The sequence below is a fragment of the Corapipo altera genome, unplaced genomic scaffold (genome assembly GCF_003945725.1).
Source record: "Corapipo altera isolate COAL_440 unplaced genomic scaffold, ASM394572v1 119, whole genome shotgun sequence".
Lineage (NCBI taxonomy): Eukaryota > Metazoa > Chordata > Aves > Passeriformes > Pipridae > Corapipo > Corapipo altera.
In genome coordinates this window covers 231048-251183 of record NW_020884985.1, presented here as the reverse complement: position 1 = coordinate 251183, position 20136 = coordinate 231048, and the positions used below count along the sequence as shown (strand labels likewise).

The window sequence follows — 20136 nt, the reverse complement described above, 5'->3', positions numbered from 1 at the left end:
TTCAAAGATGTTTGGAAAGAGAAGAGAATGTGTATATCTAGTAATAATATTTCTATTCTATTCTGATTAATTTTCTCATGTGAATGATTTTTCTTTTCCATTCTAAATTTACATTCTATCCTTTGACTTTTTTTTTTTCCAATTTTTAATTCAATGCTTAAGTTAATCAGTGCTACTTTCAGTCTCGTGACAACACTTAAAGCTGGCTTAATTTTAGTGTTATTTCAAAACTTCAGCCCAGCATTTTGTTCCCTTAGTTTGTGTGCTGTGTTGAACCAGAGCTTGTCATTTCATGTTGTGGTCTGCTTAAGTCTTTGTCTAATAGTGGTAAGAATGTTATTGGAAAAATGGCTATTTGCTTAAACAAAGATGGAAATCCTAAATGCTGGGTTTTTAAGAAGAGAATTTTTTTTCCTGTGTGCATAAATTATCAATTTTTTTTTCCCATTGATTAGCACTCGTATTTCATTACTCCTGATTTAACTGGATTGCCAACAATCCCTGAAAGCGTAAGTATTCTGTTTTTATTTAACCTCATTCTGGGTTGGGCTGAACTTTTGCTTTTATCAAGAAGAGATTTTTTTTTTTCCCCCAACTGTTTTTAGAAGATGATTGATGTCTATTATTACAACCTTTAGCTAGTAGTTACTGTTGCATTCATTAACTCATTTTAAAGCATTAGCGGGGCATTTTTGACCACTGCTATATCCACCCTTTGTTCATAATTACTTGGCTTCTTTGCATTTATTGGGATTATTTATATAAAATATATTCTACTTCTGCACCTTGTGTTATTTGAATACTTGCCCTTTAAACAGTGTACTGCTAAGCTGCAAATTCAGCTATCAAGGTATGCAGTCATTTTTTTGTGCAGGAAGGCATTGTTTCAGGCTTTCTGAAAACATGCTGTACCTGCTTACACTTGGATCCTAACCAAAAACCAGGAACAGAGGTTTTGTTTGTTTGTTTGTTTTATTTTTTAATTTTGTTTTTATTTTCTTTTCTTTACAAAGATTCGCATTCTGTAGATTCTTGGTGGTGCTGGGGGTAGATTGCAAATGTGACATCTCAGAGCACATTCTCTATGACCTGCTACTGGATAGCATTCAATAAAAGAACTTTGAAACTTTCTGGTTTCCACTCTTGCCTTTAAATCTGAAATTTGAAATATGGATGTACAGATATGCATTTTTACACTTTGAAATAACAACCCCGTCTGGAGAGGAGCGGGAGGGTGCTGGCAGCAGAGAGATCTGAGGGTACAGTGGTGGGAAGGTGTCTGAGGAGATGGCGTGGCCCATGTTGCAGCCCAGAAAACTTGGGAAAATTGCTGTATAGAGGGATGAAAGAGAGAACCCTTATTGTGTGGGCTCATGGGCAGGATGAGGCTTAGTTTTTAAATGTATGTTTTCATCTGTTTCACCTTTTGTGTTGAATTCCTCAGAGATCTCTTGTTTTAGCTTATTATTTGGGGTTCTAATGGAACTTAATTTTGGAGGTTAGATGGTGTGTTATGGGTTCAGCTTGAAGAAAATGTTGAGAAGCATCTGTCTGGGCCTCTGACTGATGGAGGATCTTGGGGTGGTGCCACTGTGAATTTATTTTTCTGATTCTGTGAAAGAAAGGTAAAATAATTTCAAGGTGCTTTTCTGTAATTATTTTTTACTCCATTAGTAAAAGTCTAATTCTTTCAGTATGAATCAAAATAGTATGGAATTATTGGAGAGTTAGAACACGCAGGGAGTGAAGAGATGAGGTAATTGGAGTAAATTAGCAATAAAATGAATTTTTTTATTTCTTGTTGTAAGGTTCACGTATTTCAGGGACAGTAACTTTTCAGATGTTAACAGAAAGATAACTGTGACTGTCTCCCGAAGATATATTGGTCTGTACAAGATTGCAAAGTGTTTTTTTACTGCAGCTTTTGCAGCAGAGAATCAGCACACCGTTATCAACTGCAGTGTGAGAGGGTGTCCAAGGTACATTGGACTCAAATTCTCATGGTACATCTGCCTTTGACAATCACTTAAAACTAGCACTTGGAAGACCAGGGTTTTTTTCTAAATGAAGTGTTTGTAGCCTTAAAGCTCTGGGTTTTCTCTCTTCCAAAATTCTCTGCAGCATGGACCAATAATAACTCTAATACTCCATGTGTTCAGATTAATAATGCATTTCTGAATTTACATGAAACTGGATTGTCCATTGGATCTTTCTTTATCTTTTCAGTATCTTTTTTTTTAATTTAAGATTGCAATATGTCCAAAAAGGAAGTCTCTGAAGCTTTTACTGTTTGTCTTGCCCTGGCTGTTTTTTCAGGTCTGCATGACCTTGCTGCTGTGTGCTGACCACATCCAGAATAGACTGTTAGTCTACAGTTCCACTGTTGATGTCTGTCCTTGGGCTGGGGCCTATCCTTGATAGACCTCCTACATGAATGTTCAGTAATGTTGTTGCCCCTGAGAAGAGATGAATAATTGTTCTGGTACCAGATATGATAATGAATATGTGAAATTAAATATTTTGCATATTGAGGGGTGTATTAGTGTATTTTCATACATGTTTAGTGTTTACAAAAATATACTGCTTTCCCAGGCATTTTTGCTGGTAACTGTTTTAGCTTTAGCTTACTCAGAGTTTGTATGTCTCTGGCACTGTGCCCTGCAGAAATCCTGTTAAGTTCAACTGGAAAAGAGAGATCCCCCTCCAACTTTTTCTCTTTTTCTCCCCCTTTTCTGTTGTCTGAACTATAGATGGGAAGTGCTGGAGACTTTGCTTTTTATTAAACCCCACAGTGGGGTTCTTATCAGGGGTGAAAAGAGTGGCTCCAGTACCTGCCACCAGTTCTGGATGTTTGATGTCCTGGCACATACAGCTCAAGCAAAAGCTTGGTGTTTTTCAACAATCTGTTTTGGGGTGCTTGAAATGGAATAAAATGTGTTGGCTTTGGGAGAGGCTGGCAAAAGTAGCAATTTCATTAATGTAGCTATGACAGAACAGTTAGCACAGTGGTAGAAGGTGTGTTCCTGGGTCAGAAGTAATGGTCACCTTAAAGCATATGGTGCTATTGATACAATCCCAATTTAATATTTTTTCATAGTTGAAAAAACAAAAGGGCAAATCTAAGTCACAAGCATAACGAAGTGAGCAAAATGTTAATAACTTACACCACAGTTAGTTTTTCATTGGCTTTAAAACCCAATTAATTATTTTTAAAGCATAAAAATCTTAATGCAGAGAGATTTGTTTTAGCTTGTTTTTTTCCCCCACCTACTAATTGGACAGAAATTTTCACAAGTAATATATAAAATGTTCCACTTAGCTACTACTGTTGCTATATTGTAAACATTTTATTTATTTAAACAGAGAAACCTCACTGAATATTTTGTTGCTGTGGATGTGAACAACATGCTGCAACTTTATGCCAGTATGTTGCATGAGAGAAGAATCATTATTACCTCAAGCAAACTAAGCACTGTAAGTACTTCACACATCTCCTTTCAAGTAGGATATATTGAACATTTCAAAAAATGACCTGCAGACCTTTGTGGTTTTAGATATGTTCCACTTATAAGACAATATCTACATACTCTTCTAATATATGGTTTTAGTCTGGCTCTTGAAGTACAAAAGTCTGATTTATATAAGACCTACTCAGATACATTAAGTCAGGTTAATTATTTTTCTTTTTAGGAGATGAGAGTTCTTTAACTCTCCTGAGTTCATTTCTGTGCCTTCTAACCTAAAAAGAATTCTTAAGGGCTATTATAAGATCTTTATTATTCACTTGTGGCTTATTCCATTGGAGCTACTTGAAAGAAATCAAGGGTCCATAATAATAGCTGCTATCCTAACCTGGTAATAGGTAGATTCATCTTTGTTACAGTGGTTTGGGAGTGCACATTGTAATATCTCTGATTTGAAGCAGCTCTTCGGACTGTCAATAACGTACAACTCAAAATAGCAGTTTTTTAATTAAAGGTTTTAGTCTACTGCCCACATTAAATTTTTCTTTCTCTTATACCTGCTTGAAATGCTTAATAAAAGAACGTTGTGTTTTGTTTTGTAAGTATACCTAAATATTCAGATATAATTTTGTTTTACTCTTCACAGAATCTTACAGGCTTTTAAAATACCCTATTTTACATCCGTACAGGACTGTCACTTTATAACCAATGTTAATCATAGAGCGTAATCTTTATGAAGAATCTTTAGCCTATTAAGCACAGTTACCTTAATTTTTTTTTCAACAGTACTGCCTAAAACATTTTGTTTAATATGCGTTCTGTGGTGGAAAATACACTTTATATTTCTGAACACTGCTATTTGTACTCCCAAATAAATGAACATGTGGTTACAAGGTTGGATACAGCACTAAAAGTTACTATTTTCAAAGACTTGCAGGTGCCAATTTCCAATACATACATATGCATGTAAGGAATGAGAATTTTTGGATTCTAAATAGAGGATACAACTCCTTTAAATTTTTTTGAGTCTAAAGTAAATTGAAGATAAAGAAGATTCATAAAAGTCTGACAGGTTTTACAATCCTAGTAGGTGGCAGCAGTTATCTAAATGCAAACGTTGGATCATACAAGTAGAGACCATGTGAACAACTGAAAACAAGAAAAATAGATAGTAAATTAATTTAGGCAATCTTCAGATTAGTAGTCTGTGATATACTTTTTAACTACCAAAGATTTTACTTCATCTTAGGAAATATCCATATTCTATTACAGGGTTTTTCTCTTTTCCCCTTCCTGAAATGGCCAGGGGAAGAGCTGAGCATTACAACACAGTAATAAGACTGCCTGAATGGGCAGATAGAATTTGAAGAGAAAACCCTTTTAAAGAACCTGTCTTAGTAGAAGCTCACATGATACAGCAAAAGTGTGGAGTCAGATTTTTTTTTTTTTTTTCCCCGGTGTGCCGGTCTGGAACGCAGCTCGCCATATTTAGGGAAAAAAAAAAGGTAGAAAAAGAAAAGAAATACACCATTAAAAAAGCTTATCTCCAATGATGCCCCAGTCAGACCTCTTTTACTGCTCCAGTAGAGAGGAGATAGGAATCATGATGGCAGCTCTGTGCCTGTGGAAGATTCATTTTGCAGGTGGGCACGTGTCCGTCTGCTTAACACGATTTAGAATCGTGCTCTCAGCCTACACTTGGATCGATTTGAGACTTGTATTTTTTTAGACTGAACATCTCAACTGGTCTCTATTGCTGTGATATGACAAGAGAAGATGAGGTATCAGAGTTAGTCTGCACTGATCTCTACCACCTTATTTATATGTTCAGATTCCAGGCTCTTTGGAAGTCACTACAGAACAACAGATATAATATCCTGGTTGTGAGAAACCTTCACTTTGTAAACAATCCAGCTGTTTATTCCAAAGTTTTTAATGAATTAATAGTCATCTTGCTGGTGTCGTCACTTGAAAATAATTTACATCACTTTCCAGACATTTGTAGTGGCATTTGGATGTCCTGGAGAGTGTTCCCAAGCTGTAAATGTAAATAGATTGCAGATCAAATCCAAAAAGATTGCGGATCAAATTCAAAAACCCACTTTCTTCTGGTTATTTTTTCAGTCTACTACCATTACTTAAGTCGTAGCTAAACAAAATTACTGCCACATCATGTTGTATCCACTTCTGATATAGGATAGGATTAATTTTCACTTGCACTAGTGAGTTATGATAAAACAAACAAACAAAAAAACCCCCTGACTTTGATCAGAGAACTGCTACCTGCTCATCTCTTTCATAAGCAGAACAGGACTGATGTGTGACTTGCTTCCTTACAGAGCAGTGTAGTTTAAAAGTTAGTTAAATGCTTTTCAGTTTCACCTATAGGAATTTAATTGAATTGCCAAGAATGATTAAATATGGTTTGGCATAAGTTATTTCTTCTTTAAAATATGGATTACTTAATGTAATACAATAAGCAAATGGAATATATCTGGACATTGACCTTTACGAGCTTTGTGCTGTTTTATTATTCCATACAAAACACAACAGACTGGTACTTTGTGTTGCAAAGGTCATGTTTTAATATTCTGAAACTACATCTTGATACTTGAAAAGATTGTTTGTTCAAGAATAGTGCTATCAAGTACAACTTTCTGTTAAGGGAGTTGTGCCTTATCTTTGGGGTTAAGTGAATATCAAGTGTTTATGTCAGTTCATGAAGACTGGGTTGTGATGTCACCTTCGAGTTATCAGCTCTGTTTCGGTTCACTATCTCAGGGCAGTGACTGATAACAAAGGCATAATTCAAGGCCTTGCTCACTTTCTCCTTGCCCTTCTTGTGGGGGCCAGGAATGGAAAACTGCTCTTACTTATGTACAGGAATTCTTTGTCTAGCATTTCTGCCCTATATACTTTTATTGTACTCAAGTGAAGGATCAGTCCGCTTATGGAAGAAAAGGGGGGGAAATGATGCTATACTTAAAAATGTTTACTTTGGAGGAAAAAAAAGGAAAGAGAAAAGACTGTTGCCTATTTTAAGTGACTGACTAGCGTTTTTTAATTAAAAAAAACTACTACCTTTTCTTGAGAGTGTGTTTCGGCTTATATTTTATTTCAACCAAGCAGGCTTTGTTTTTTTGGGCATCATCAGATTTTTACAGTTGCTGTGTATTCTTTGCATCTTCCTTTAAATTGATTTTCTGTGGTTTTATCCCCTTTAAAACTCCTTTGGTGGAGATATTCATCTGCTACCCCTTCCAGTTACTACCAAGATATAAGTGGAAACTTCCCACTACTCCTTTCTGTTATAGCTTCTGGGTCATTATTTGCCCTAACTGTTGATTCTTTTATTAGCTTGACTTTCCAACCACCTTAATAATGTGATTATCACCAACCTCACAGCTTGCTTCAGGCTTAGCGTTTAGAGTGAGATGGATTCAGCTAGCCTGAGGATTATGCTCTGTAAGATCTGTTTGTAGCAAAAATTACCATTTCTGTCTTTTGAACAGTAAACTATGAAAGAGAAACAAATTATATGGTTTTGGATTAAGTGAAAGGATGAATGAAACAAAGGGATTGATCTATTCACAGAGGTAGTGGTTTTATTTCACTTTAGCAGTGAAAAAGGAAGACCTTTACTTTAATGTCATGCTGTATGTTCTTGCACAGCACTGTTTTCTCACACGTTACTGCATCTGCATGTATTCTTAATAGTTGCATGGAGCTGTATGAGTTTCAGTATAAATAATTTTTTAATTCAGTCTTTCTATAAATTATTAAAGTGCTGGGGTTGGCTTTTTACAGGAAGGCTGAACTACAGCATTGATTTTATGCATGCTGGAGGCAGGCTCTAGATGTTTCGGCCCCCAGTGCACCTGCTGTGGTAGTCTACCAGAACATCATACCACACTCTCATGTATTCAAAGCAAAGGAATAAATCATGATTTTACAACAGTGCATCAGTTGACTTATTGCTGTTTTGTGACCGGAGGTAGGAAGGATTGCTGTTTAAAGCCATGTCATCGGTTCTCAAGTCACTCAAGCATGAAAGCTTGTCATATGCCTCTGTAATTGTACCTCACCAGTCTCTCCCTAACTAGTCAGCTGGGGCTGTGTGTTTCGTCTCAAACACCCGGCTGGCCAGTGTCTGACAGGAGCTTTCTCATCATTCTGTCAGTAATATGCTAACTAGATTGTATCTTCTGCGGCCTACACTGGCAGGTGGAAAGGATGCTACACTTTAAAGCAAATGTCTGAATGTTTTCTCCACTTTGACCAGTATTTGTTTCAGGTAATACAAGCCTGACGTGTCTGAGAGCATGGTGGTTACAAGTTCTACATCGCACTGGCTGTAGGTTTCTTTAGCGAGCCCTACAAAAACAGTCAGATATGTCAATAAAAGATACAGGGTTTGTTTTGTTTTGGTTTATTTATTTATTTATTTTGTGGTAAAGGAGCATTGAATGTAAAGTGACACACAAACATACATTTGTGGAATCACTTTTACTGTTGCTTACATGCAAAGAGAGCTTTCTGCAGTTGCCCTCAGTTGCCACAGTGAGTTGGACTGAGTGGTGGTTTTGTTTTCCTTGCCTCGTTAGTCTTGTTCAGGTCACACTGTCCCTTGTTTCTCAGGCACTGGGTGGACACAGAGGCTCCCTGGAGAATGTAATACCAGCTGCTAGAGAATGGAAAACACCTCTTACTCCAAACACATTGACTTTGTGAATCACCTCTGTCCTTCTGCATCTCAAATCACTGGGGTGTGGTGTTGGAGTACAGTGTGTGTTAGTGTACAACCTGGAAAGACAGAAAAGCTCCTCTTTTGTGTTTCTGAAATCAAAGCTAGCTATTTATGGAGTTAGTTCTCTGGTGCAAACTAAGGGTCCAAGACAGTGGAACAACTGACTTCATACAGAACTTCCATGTTGGAGAAAATAGTGGCATTGGGAGCTGTCATACTACTTAGTGATGTCCTCACATTGCCTTATGCTAGGGTGGTGCTCCCAGTTCTGATTAAATGGACTGTAGCATCTGATTTATTTTAATTGTGCATTGTAGTGCAGTTACCCTCTAGAAAAGCATTTGTGAAGTGTATGGCAGATCCACTGTAAATAGTACTGTTCCATGGTAAATAATACCATTCCAATAAATTAAAAAAATTATAGATTTAAAATTTAATTTATATCTCAAATTCATGTGACTTGGAAATGTTCGAGAACTAAATTTAGTTCTTAGAAATCAAGAAATAGATGGGATTTTATAATTAACTTGCAAGGCAGAATGGATATTCTGATGAAACTGTGCTCCCAGAAGCATAATTAGAATTAATTTTGTAATATAACCTCAATAGATCATTTAGTCTGGAAGTAAATGAAGAGTGGCATTTAATAATTTTGTATAGTTCAGGTGTAAGCATACTAAGGTGAACTGTGCAAAGGTGTGTGTCGTAGATGCAGTTAAGGTCCCATTGGGACACCCATAGGGAGCATATTTCCAACAGTGAAGCTGCAGGATGTCAATATGGAGCAAAATGTTGTTAGGATACACATCCAGATCTGGAAAACTCTCTGTCTTGAAGTTTAGAGTAGTTTTCCCATTGCCCCAGCATATCAGAATAAATAACTGTTGAAAGAATTTGTGAAAAGAAGTTGAAATGTGTGGTTTAAAATTCTTTTTGCTTTAATGTGGGGAGGAACCCAATAAAAAATTGCAGATTGCTATTACTTGCCATCTATGTAAAACATTAAGAACTTTACCATGGGGTTTTATAAAAAAAAATAAAAATCCCAAACTCCAAACAAAACCCCAAAAATCCACACTGTAGAAGAAAAGCACATAGACAGAAAGACAGATATACAAATTCATTTCAAAATTTAACTTTTCACTTATTAGCATTTTCAGGAAAAAGAAAACTCCAAGATTGAGTTGTGTCTTTTTCCAGTTCACAGGACCTTTGGCAATTCAGAAGGTGAATAAAATACTGTGTAGAGGCAGGTGGGCACTGCAATCTAAGAGAAGCCTTTAAGTACTGAGTCCTTTGTGGTTGGGCTGTATGAGAACCGAAGGGGAAAGAGTCCATATTTTCTTGAGCAGAACTGTCTCACCCCCTACAAGAAGTACCACTGAAGTAATTTGATGGTCATCTGAAGCAAAAGAAGTGAAGAATTGCTGAAGGGTGTATGAGTGTAATATCAACTCTCCTTCTGGTGTTGCTGGTATGGCAAAATTTGCCCTTTTTACAGTTGCTACTGCTTTATCACTCTTTTTTTCCAAAATTCACCCATGACAAGATGAACTATAATATAGTCAGTAGTTATCTGTACTCCTGCTCTCACAGTAAGTTATCTGTCACCTATTCACAAGGAAGTTGTTCCATACTGCTTCCTAATTAGTGTATGGCAGAAGGACATGCAGTGGAGTTACTCTGGGGGAGGAAATGTTAATAAAAATTATTTTCCTGGGAAGTCTCGTTTCAAAGGTGAGAAATGTTTGCAGAACTCCAGTAGCTCTTCCTCAGTGGAGGTAGGTCATAAAATAAAGGACAAAGGAAAGGAGGCATGAGGAGACGGTCAGGAAAAGGGACACAAAGATGCATGTTTATGGTGCTGTGTGTTTTTGTGAAAGAGGAAGAGATAATGGAGTTAGGGAAGAAATGAGTGTCAAAATGAGAATAAACAAATTACCAAGAACGTACAGAGACAAAATGAGGAAATATGAGGAAACTCCAATTATTGAACAGATGATACAAAGAAACAGTTAATTATAGGATACATGAATACCAGAAGAGACATATTAGTGAACCTAATCTGTGATGTGTTTGGGATAAAACCTGATGATTAACTTCCAGGAGTTTTATTTTAAACCTATTAAAAATTGGTTTTCATACCGTTGTGGTATGAAAATGTTGAGTAATTGAATGAGATTACGTGGCTTTTCTGTGCACCCATACCTAGTTTGTTATATACATAACTGATTATCTGTAAAAGTGCCTGTAGGTCTCTGGTGTAGGCACAGTATGCCAGAGGTATTCCTTGTTGAGTGCTCACCTGTCTACTACCACTTCAGTTTTATTTTCTGCTCAGCTTCTGTTATCGGGAAACATGTCACTCCTGGAGCCATAGGCAAGGAACAAGCCGTGTCTGCAGTCCTTTCTTTTCCCTTCCAAACTAATGCACAAGAATGATGCCATAATGCTGCTTTGTGAATCAAGAATAGCAAAAAAAGAATGAAGTTGATTGTACATGAAGTGCTGTCAAATTCATGAGTAACACTCATGTCTTCCCTTTCCTTCTCCCTGAAAGAACGATGAAAGGAAGTGAATAATACAAAAAACCCCCACAAACCCAAAAAACAGCAATTCCAGGAGAAAATAAGTTTTTATATGTGTTTTCTTTTACATCTTTAATTTTCATAGTGGAAAAAGTTAAAGTTTTCCTCTGTGAGCTGGAAATAAGTTTCCCTTCCTCTCTCTCCCTTCTGTGAGAGAGGAGAACTGGGGGTCTCATTTTGCCAACAGGAGGAAAATGCATTATGGCTCATTTAAGGCTCTCCCTCTTTATGTTCTTCAAGATTATGGGGATGGCAGATGGAAAACTATTAGCTAGGAGCAAAATTAAATAAATGCATAGAAGTGGCTTTGGATATCATGGCTTGGACAGTATATGCTGTTCTCTTTCGTTGCTAAATTTTTTTTCCTCAGTGATTTCTCACCAATGCCAGCAGAATAGACTAAATTTATTATTTAGTCCAACTGTTTAATCTTTAGAGCTGGGAAGAGATTTATGCTTTGTTGTAAACAGGCAAAAGCAAGGGCTCCCTTCCCACTTTTACTCCCCAGCAGTCTTCTTGAGAAATGGATGGGAAGGTAGGTCTCCACAAATGTTAATATCTGTTATGGGTTTGGGACCTGATCTCATTCCCAATCAAACAGGATTTAGATGCAGTTGCCTCTCTAAAAAAGTTGATTGTCTTATAAGTTATAATGAGGTAGAGGAGAGGCTTCCTTTCAACTGTATAACTGTTTCCCTTTTAGGAAGCAGAAAGTGTTTTCTCAATAATTCCCATGACCTGGGAGTATTAGGGTAACAGGAATAAGTTGGTCCAGGCTGATGGTAAATACTGGAATTGCGGTAAAATGGTGACCCATCCCCTATGATATGTTACTATAGGTATTAATAAGTAGATGAGATAACTAAACAGAATCTTGGGCATCTTTCAACATATGTGTGGTCAAGGCAGTGGGAGGGAAGCAGTTCTTTGGCCCATTGGGACTGTGAGGGGGGAGGGAGAGAGCACACCAGTACCCATTTCTGGACATGGTGTTGACAGAGATTGACAGTGTTTGATGATTTTTCAGGAAATGGTTTTATCACAGTAGTTCTTTAGTTGCTTACAGTAGATTTTGAAAGGTTGTATGGAATCACAGGTTAATTTTACTTTAGCATTTGCTTAACTTCTGTTGCTGTTTTTGGCTTGCTGACAAGATTCTGCTAATCAGTTTCTGTCTTTCTAGTTTGTACATTGCAATGTGTACAAATCTTACTACCTATGTTCTTCCTCTCTCTTTACCTTTGGTTATAGAAAAGGCTTTGAGGAAAATAATTTATATAGATAGAAAATAACTTCCAGGTAAGTTTTGTGCAGCATGTTTTCATGTTACTTATTGAAATGATGTGAATAATAGGTCTCAAATAAGCATCATCTGTAAGTCTGCAGAAAATCTTCCAACTGAAGTAGTGTGGCTCTGGACATGTCTCAGTGTTTTAACAAAAACTAAAATTAGAAAAAGAAAAAAAGAACAGAAAAAGGGTCTAGTCCCTTTGAAATACAGAGTAGAAAGATTCATTGGTAGAAGTGAGCTTTGGGGTAGCAGATACACACATTAGGATTACTGCATCCATGTGAAGGATGGGGAGGAGCTGCACTCCTTATGTACCCAGGAGCAGGTAAAACTGCTTTGATCAAGTCTTGAACTAAAACTTATCCTGACTGTTCCTGTTCAGCATTGCATAGATTTTGAACAACAGTCTTCCCAAGTGGCTGCTTATTGCCATAAGATGGAGAGTAACTCATCATTGTCTAGAATTTGTGCATTATTTGTGCGTGTTTACTGAATTTTGCTAACAAACTTTGTAATGAGGTCTTACACTATTTGGAGAGACTGTATAATCACCAGGCACGTAGTTCCAGATTTTTTTTCTGTAGATAAAGATAAAATTATGGTACCAGAATCACTGTAATACTCTGGAGAAAACACCAGATACTTTCCTTACAGGATGAGTGTTGATTCTGGCTGCCATGTCTTATCAGAAGAGATCAGAAACAGACTGAAACTTTCACTTGTACTCAGTAATGTTAGTAAATTCAGTACTGATAGAATGGGACAGAAAGCTTCTTTTCATGTCCAGTGCAAACACTGGCGATTTCAAAATAGATTTCTTTATTAATTAGAGAGTTGAATGTTGAAATTTTTTGTTAAAAGTTGCTCTTAACTAATTCAAGTCAGTTGACTCATACCATTTATGTAGTTTAAAACCACATTATTTAAACCAATTTAAAAACCATAGTTAGATTTATGTTTGAAAACTAAAGTTTTTTAAACTAGGAGACATTATTTGAAATGGAGAAAACCAGTCTAAAATATCAAAATTGATGGAAGCAAAAATATAAAAGTTCTGTTCAATGTTGGCAGATGGGTTTCAGCCGACAAAAACTTTACTTAAAAACTGCCTGCCCATTTTATTACGGATAGAAACACAGCTCCAGTAGGTCTTTTCCAGTGCAGGGAACTACAGGAGGATCAACATCATTTGTATCCTTAAAACAGGTAATAAATTATCAGATTTGCAGAAACGAGGTTCTACAGTACTCTTCTGCTATAGTTTAAGATTTTTTAGCAAACTGCTGAGTTGAGCAATGACATAATTGTGTGCATACATAAACATGTAGCAAATTTTGTTGGACAGAAGCTTTTGCCTTTACATAAAACTTACCTGTTAAAAGAATCATAGTTCACAGTTGATGTTATCTCCAGTTGTCACTGGCAAAATAGGTGGGGTAGTACACATTCCTGAAGGCAACTTCAAGATACTTTAGGATAATGTCTACCTCTCTACGAAAAGAGATTTTTCTGATTTTGACATATATTTTCCTGTAAGTTTTTTTTTTTTAAAAAGGTGAAACTTATGTCCTTTTGGAATAGATAATCAATTGACAGACTCCATACAGATGCCTTTGTCCCTAAATAGTGTAAGGATTTGTTTTCTGTGAAAGATATCCTCACTTGGTCAAGACTCTCATCAGACTCTCCTTTCTTCACCTAGGAGTTTGTGCTGTACGCTCTGCCTTACCACCTCCTCCTCCAGCCTTTGGCAGGGTGTCTGCTGGGCTCTGCCTGGCTCTGATAGCAAGCACAGGTGCCACTGGACACCCCCAAATCCAGTGTTGCATTTATAGACCTCTGAATTCTGAAGTGATCGGGCTCTACATGGTCTCTGAATATTCCTTAAAACATGCAGTATTATTCAAAGATTTACAGCAGCTACCATTGTATTCAGAGGAGTGGATGTGCTGATTAAAGAGATAGGTTATTTGAATAGGCTGATGCATTTGAGAAATGCAGTCACACTCGAAGCAGTAAAAAAAAGGTAAAAAAGGGATTTTTCCAGAAAGTGTGCAAATTTTAATAGGAAATCCATAATTATCAGTATTTGCTTAAAGGCTGAATTGGCAGAATATTAAAATGTCACACAGTTTGAAGAGCAACAGAATCCCATAGCTGCTTGTATTACAGGCTGTATACAACAGGAAACTATAAAACGTATTCATGGCATACTAAAATGTTTGGAAACCTACTGCAGCAGCATAGATGGAAATGCTGAAATAAGATGTTACATGAGGATGTTATTAAATAGAAAAGCAAGGAACAGTACAACAAAAGCTTGAGGTGCAAGTAATCAAATCTTTACCTTTACTGCTAGAAATAAAAAACTGTAGTAGATTTTAAAAATTGCAAATTGTAAATAGATGCTAATGTGAGAGCCACACTAAAACACAGATTATAAAACAAGTTGATAAAACTTCAAATATTTTTAAGGAATTAAGCTCTTCCTCTGTTAAGTGAGAATTAAAATATAACACTGACATATGCGTAAGATAAGGAAATTTCCTTATGCAGATAATATATCCATCTTAATTCATAATTTAAGAATGCCTATTAAGAGGAGGAGGAGACAACTGTATACACTGGGGATGTCCTGTATAACTGTATGCTCAGCTGTGTTTCAGTCTGTGATTGAAATACATGAAATCCTAATTTTTATATAGGTAGTTGTGGTTTAAAATTTCTATAGTATGTACAATAGTATGTGAACATACTAATTAGTAATTCCATGTGCATTTTGAGTAAACGAGCAAAAAACCATGATGCTGAGCTTGACTGCGCTATCAGTAGTGTTAGATAAACTACAGAGGGAGAGAATATGGAAATAAACCTTCTTCTTTCTTTGAAGAAACCTTGTAAACCACTGTGTTGAAGAGGGATAAGATACTAATTTATTTCTTCCCCCAAATCAATCTTAGTAGCCACACAGTAATTATTAAAATAACCATTATTAGAAATATAAAATGAGACTAATTGTGGAAGTTTAATGTAAGGCTAAGAAAGGAGATGTTAATCTGAAACAAAGAGTTTAAATACAGAATTATGATATACTTGGCTTTCTGTAGTGTAGCTGTCAGGCTCGGGCAGTTCGCTGGTCAATAGTGACATTCTGTGTGTCAGTGAACAGAGTCTCCTGATACCTTAACCTGCAGTTCACACATTACTGAAGCTCCAACTGTCGAACATTCAAGTCCCTTGGTACTACTGCAGCTTCCAGACTCTCCTGACTGGCTCATGTTTCATTCTTTGGCAATTTGCCCTAATGATATCCCTCAGGAGCTTTCAGACCCTCTTCTTTTCCATATTTAATCGTGTTATATTAATCTGAGTGCTGAGCAAACTATGCTGCACAAATTGTAATTGTCTGTGATTTCTGCTGCACTGGTCTTATAATTACTTTTTTTCATTTTTACTGTAAAAATACATGTACAAAATTGCAATATCATTTTTATTTACAAGTCTAAATGTCCAAGACAGCCAGAGTGTGAAAGCTTTAACTGCTGATCTGTTCCACAAAGAGGAGGGGGGTTTTTTCCCCTCTCTAAAATCCATAATGTTTTAGCACTTGCTGTATGGACAGGATTTACATTTTATTTTTAGCTCTTTGTTTTGTTACTGTGAAAGTACATGTCTAATAAACAGCACTATTATCAAGTTAAACTCAGATAGTGATTTTGTCATGATACAAAACATCAGGACAGCCTTGTCTTTTTCCATAAGCTTGGTGTCTTCTATATGGGGCATTCTCTTTTAAATTTTTTTTTTCCTTTTCTTAATGAGGTTTGGAGTGTTTTATGTACTGGATGTAGGCTTCCTTTTTTTTCAACACAGTCTTGACATTTTCTCGCTGTTGTAACTCTGTGCCTGAGATATATAAAATAAAATATTAAAGTATTAATATTCAATTATAATAAAATAACTGAATTTGAAAGACTCCTCCCTCATAGCAAGGTGGGTTTTGGTAGATGAAATTTGAATTCTTTATGTATTGCAGATTATTTTGTTCACTTGAGGAATGAACTTGGCCGTGTTTCTAATGAATTCTGTAGTTGGTTGTTGGTTTGTTTTGAGGGGAGGGTGGTGGTTGTGGTGTTTTTTTGTTTGTTTTAGAAAACCGAGGGATGTCCATTTTGAATGATAAGCTGATTGTTGCAACTCCTTTCTTGGTCAAAGAGTCCTTCATTTTCCAGTGATGCTCATACCAGGCTTGGCATTCTCTGCTTTGGGAAGGGAGTTTTGGGAAATTGTAATAAAGTTGCTTTTCTGTCACAGGGAATATTAATTCCAGATTTTTTTTTTTAAGGTAGTTTTTTAAGTTTGGAAATCAAGATAGTTACACAGATATCTTTTGAGTTTAGTGCTATTCTGTGGTTTCATGCAGGTTCAGATCAATTCCATTTGTTAAAAATAGCAGAAATGGGGACCAAAAAACTCTCCTGAGTCTTTCCCACTCATGGGAGGGGAGTGCAGCTAGGAGGCACTCCAGTCCTGTGTGTCCATGGCAGTACTCACGTTTGACCATGACTGCATCAAGTAATTCATGATTGTTTCCCTTTTTTCAAGGAAATAGCTTAGCAGGGAGGGCTAACTTGACTTGTTAGCCTGACTTCTTGCAGGTGTTGTACTTGTATGCATACATCAGAGTTCTTCGTAGATGTGTTTCAGCAATAAAAATAATATTAAAAATAATAAGTGGTTTGGGGAAGTTAAGATTCTTGCATATGTAAAAACTAATTTAAGATTTTGTATTTTCTTTTTATTCATGTTTTTTTGTTGCCAATTCTGTGTGTGTATTTTTATTTTTAGTTAACTGCTTGTGTTCATGCGTCAGCTGCATTGTTATATCCAATGTATTGGCAACATATTTACATCCCAGTGCTTCCTCCACATCTTCTGGACTACTGCTGGTAAGACAGCTAACCTGTTATCCCCATTTCTGAGATTCTGACTTGTCTTGTAAACCTAACTGATGAAAACGCTAACTAATTATCTGACTGAATACACAGGACCCAGTTTATGAAAGCACTTAAGCCAATGCTTAAATGATGACTTGAACAGAGATTTTCCAGCATGCCTTCATGTGGTGTTTGAATTGGTACCATGAATTACAGTGTGGATTACTATTAATGCAGCATTTAGAGTCACATTTGTACAACTGTTCCTGTTTTGTTGTTAGAGAATTCATTCAATAATTTAAATGTGTTAAAGTTTTCTTTATTTATTTATTTATTTTGAGCTAAATGATACTTACAGAAGCATTCAGAAAAAAACCTGATCAGTTTTTTCAGAATCAAATGTTAGTAGGCATCAGTGTTCCCTTTTGGTCTATACAGTGATTTAGTATTTGTATTTTAGGCTCAGCCAGGCTCAGGATTCTAGCCACCTTCCCAAAAGAGCTTAAAACTCCTTTTGGTACTTCCAAAATTTTCAGTATAAGAATTCTGTTCTCTTGATTTCTGTTCACATGACAGACTTTGTGGTTTTGGCAAGTTTTTAAGTTGAACAAATCACTTTTTGAGTCACTTCTGACCCTTCAAGAGGGTGATGTTTCCACATGCCTGTTTCACAATTGCAGGCTTAAAGATCTACTTTCTTTTATTCATAGTAGTGGCAGAGATACCAAATGAGAGTTTCCATTAAAGAATCTGCAACAGGAACCCCTGGAGATGTTCACTTTAACTAAACCCTACGAATCTGTTATGGAAAAAATGAACCATTTCAAGCTATTTTAGAGACTGGGAATTATTATTCTATATAAAAACTGAGACCAAGTCAGATGCTTACCAACATAAGTCTGTTTTCTTCACAGAAATAAATTATATGTTTGTTGGGCTTTATGTTGTTGATTTTGGTTTGGTTTTGTCCCCCCTTGGATCTATAAATATGTTACTGTTCCAGTTTCACCCTCTCTATTGAACTTTTGTTCTCAAACAAATTCTCTCTATGTTTCTTTAAGTCTCTTTGATAGTTTTCCCTCAAGTTTACAGTATTTTCCCACTGTATATATTTTTCTGTGGTAGTTATTACACTTCATGTGTATATTATTTATTGTTTTAGAAATCTATTCTTCTTCCACTCCTCCCTTTACTTCCAACTATAGCTAAGCCTTTCATCTTTAATGATAGTTTTCTTTTGAAGAAACTCTATCCTAATTGTTTTTTCTTCCTGGCTTTGATAAAATGCACCAAGATGGGGTAGAGCTTGGATGTATTTGTTTAGTTTTTGTATTATTTCAGCTTACTGACAGAAGCTTTGTAATTTTTCAGTATCATCCATAAATACTGTTCTCAGAAGGTAGATCAACACCTTTATTCAGGCTGTACCCTGTAGAGTGCATCCTGAATACTAAAAGATTTTTTTATTTCCCCTTCTAAGCAGAGATAATGTTTCCAGAAATAATGTTAGATGCGGTACACAGCTCCTTGTGATGATGATAATAGTTGAGATTCTAGGTCATTGTGGCGTGACCTGAGAATTTTTTTTTTACTCATTAAAAAGAAGCATGGAGTTTCTTAAACTTGTAAAATTCATTTATATCCCTTTTTATTTTTCACAGTAGTACAATAGAGCAGAGAAAAGAAGTTTCCCTTTTTTAGAGTTGTTCAAATGGAAACATAAAGTTCATGAAAGGAAATGCACAATTGATGAATTTACCACAGTAACTATAACTCAGACCTTTTAACTCAGATTTTTGTGCGTTTACATTTCTCTTTCTGTTCGTTTCTGGTTTGAATGGTTCTTTTGTGAGATGGGTTGGAAAAGTGTAATAAAAACACATCAGTTACTTAGCTTTCCACATGTTCTGGTGTATTAACAGTAAATAAATGTTCTCCTCATAGGTATATAATATATCAAGTTAAAAAACCTTGATGTATTCTTAAGGTCAAAGTTTATCATAGGCCAGACCTAATTTGCAGTCCAACGGGATCATGTCAATTTAAAATTAATAAAAGATTTTTAAAATTATTTTTTGTTTGCCATTTTTTAAGTCATTTTAATAAACAAAATTCTTTTTATAAAGGTGCCTTCTTTCCTTTTAGCTCAACATGCATTTTCATACCTAGAAACTACATTGTCAGTGCTTCGTTTGGACATTGTTGGGGTATCTCCCATGAACTCATTTTCTTAGTGTTTTTCTGGCATGGTACTCAAATATATGAAGTAGGTGAATATCAATTTGATAATTTTACTCATTCCAAGGTAGTAAGGCTTTTTCTAAACATCGAAAAAATACATTTAAATCTATTAATTTAAATATAGGCCCTGATTCCGTAACTTTTTTTTGTGTTAATCATCCAACATATTTGGAAAAAATCCACTTTTTTTTTTTTATATGAGTTGGACTGTGTATTTTCAAAATTTCATAAAGATAAGGGATATAATTCTGTGGGGTTTAGAATCTGATAAATTACATGAACTCCCTAGCTGGTACATTTTGTGAGCATGAAAAAACGTATCTTTGAGTGAAACAACTCTATATTAAAAATTATTTAAATCCTTCCACTTGCCTTTTTAATCAAAAAATCTGTTAGGTTCCATCGTGCTGCCTGATTTACAGGCTGGATTTAGACCTAATGTAACACATTCCTGAATTAACCCAAACCCAGAGAGCTGAGCATCAGTATGGACTGCAACACCCTCACGGTTGGCCAGGTTAGGAGTGCCTGTGGGGTCCAGCGTGTGAACATACTATCTATTTATTTACTTTGAATGGTTTTTTACCTCCATGTAACTTACCTCAGCCTTGAATTCCATTATGAGAACTCCAAAGTGAGAATTGGAACAACCATCCGAAAAAGGAGAGATAATAAATTTCTTTTTCCAAAAGATAGCAAAATATTAGGCTGTCAAAGTAATACTCATTGTAACTGTAGAGAAAAAAAAGCACACCAGAGTTAATAAAAAAATTGAATTTTCGAATTTTCTTATTTTTTATAAAGAATCGATTTCTAAGTTTAAGTAAAACCAGACTGTTGCACTCAGCAAAGTGTGTGGCTAGCTTTC

The 20136-nt window shown here is 35.9% G+C and overlaps 1 protein-coding gene across 3 annotated transcripts in view; it reads left to right on the top strand.

Moving 5' to 3' along the window:
• DENND1B (DENN domain containing 1B) overlaps positions 1 to 20136 on the top strand; it is a 157429-nt gene that overhangs the window by 81246 nt on the left and 56047 nt on the right. For all 3 annotated transcript variants that reach the window (XM_027666103.1, XM_027666102.1, XM_027666104.1), the window contains 3 exons: positions 456 to 509; positions 3364 to 3474; positions 16939 to 17039. In XM_027666103.1, coding sequence (XP_027521904.1) covers positions 456 to 509; positions 3364 to 3474; positions 16939 to 17039 — 266 coding nt within the window. The remainder of the gene's footprint in view (positions 1 to 455; positions 510 to 3363; positions 3475 to 16938; positions 17040 to 20136) is intronic.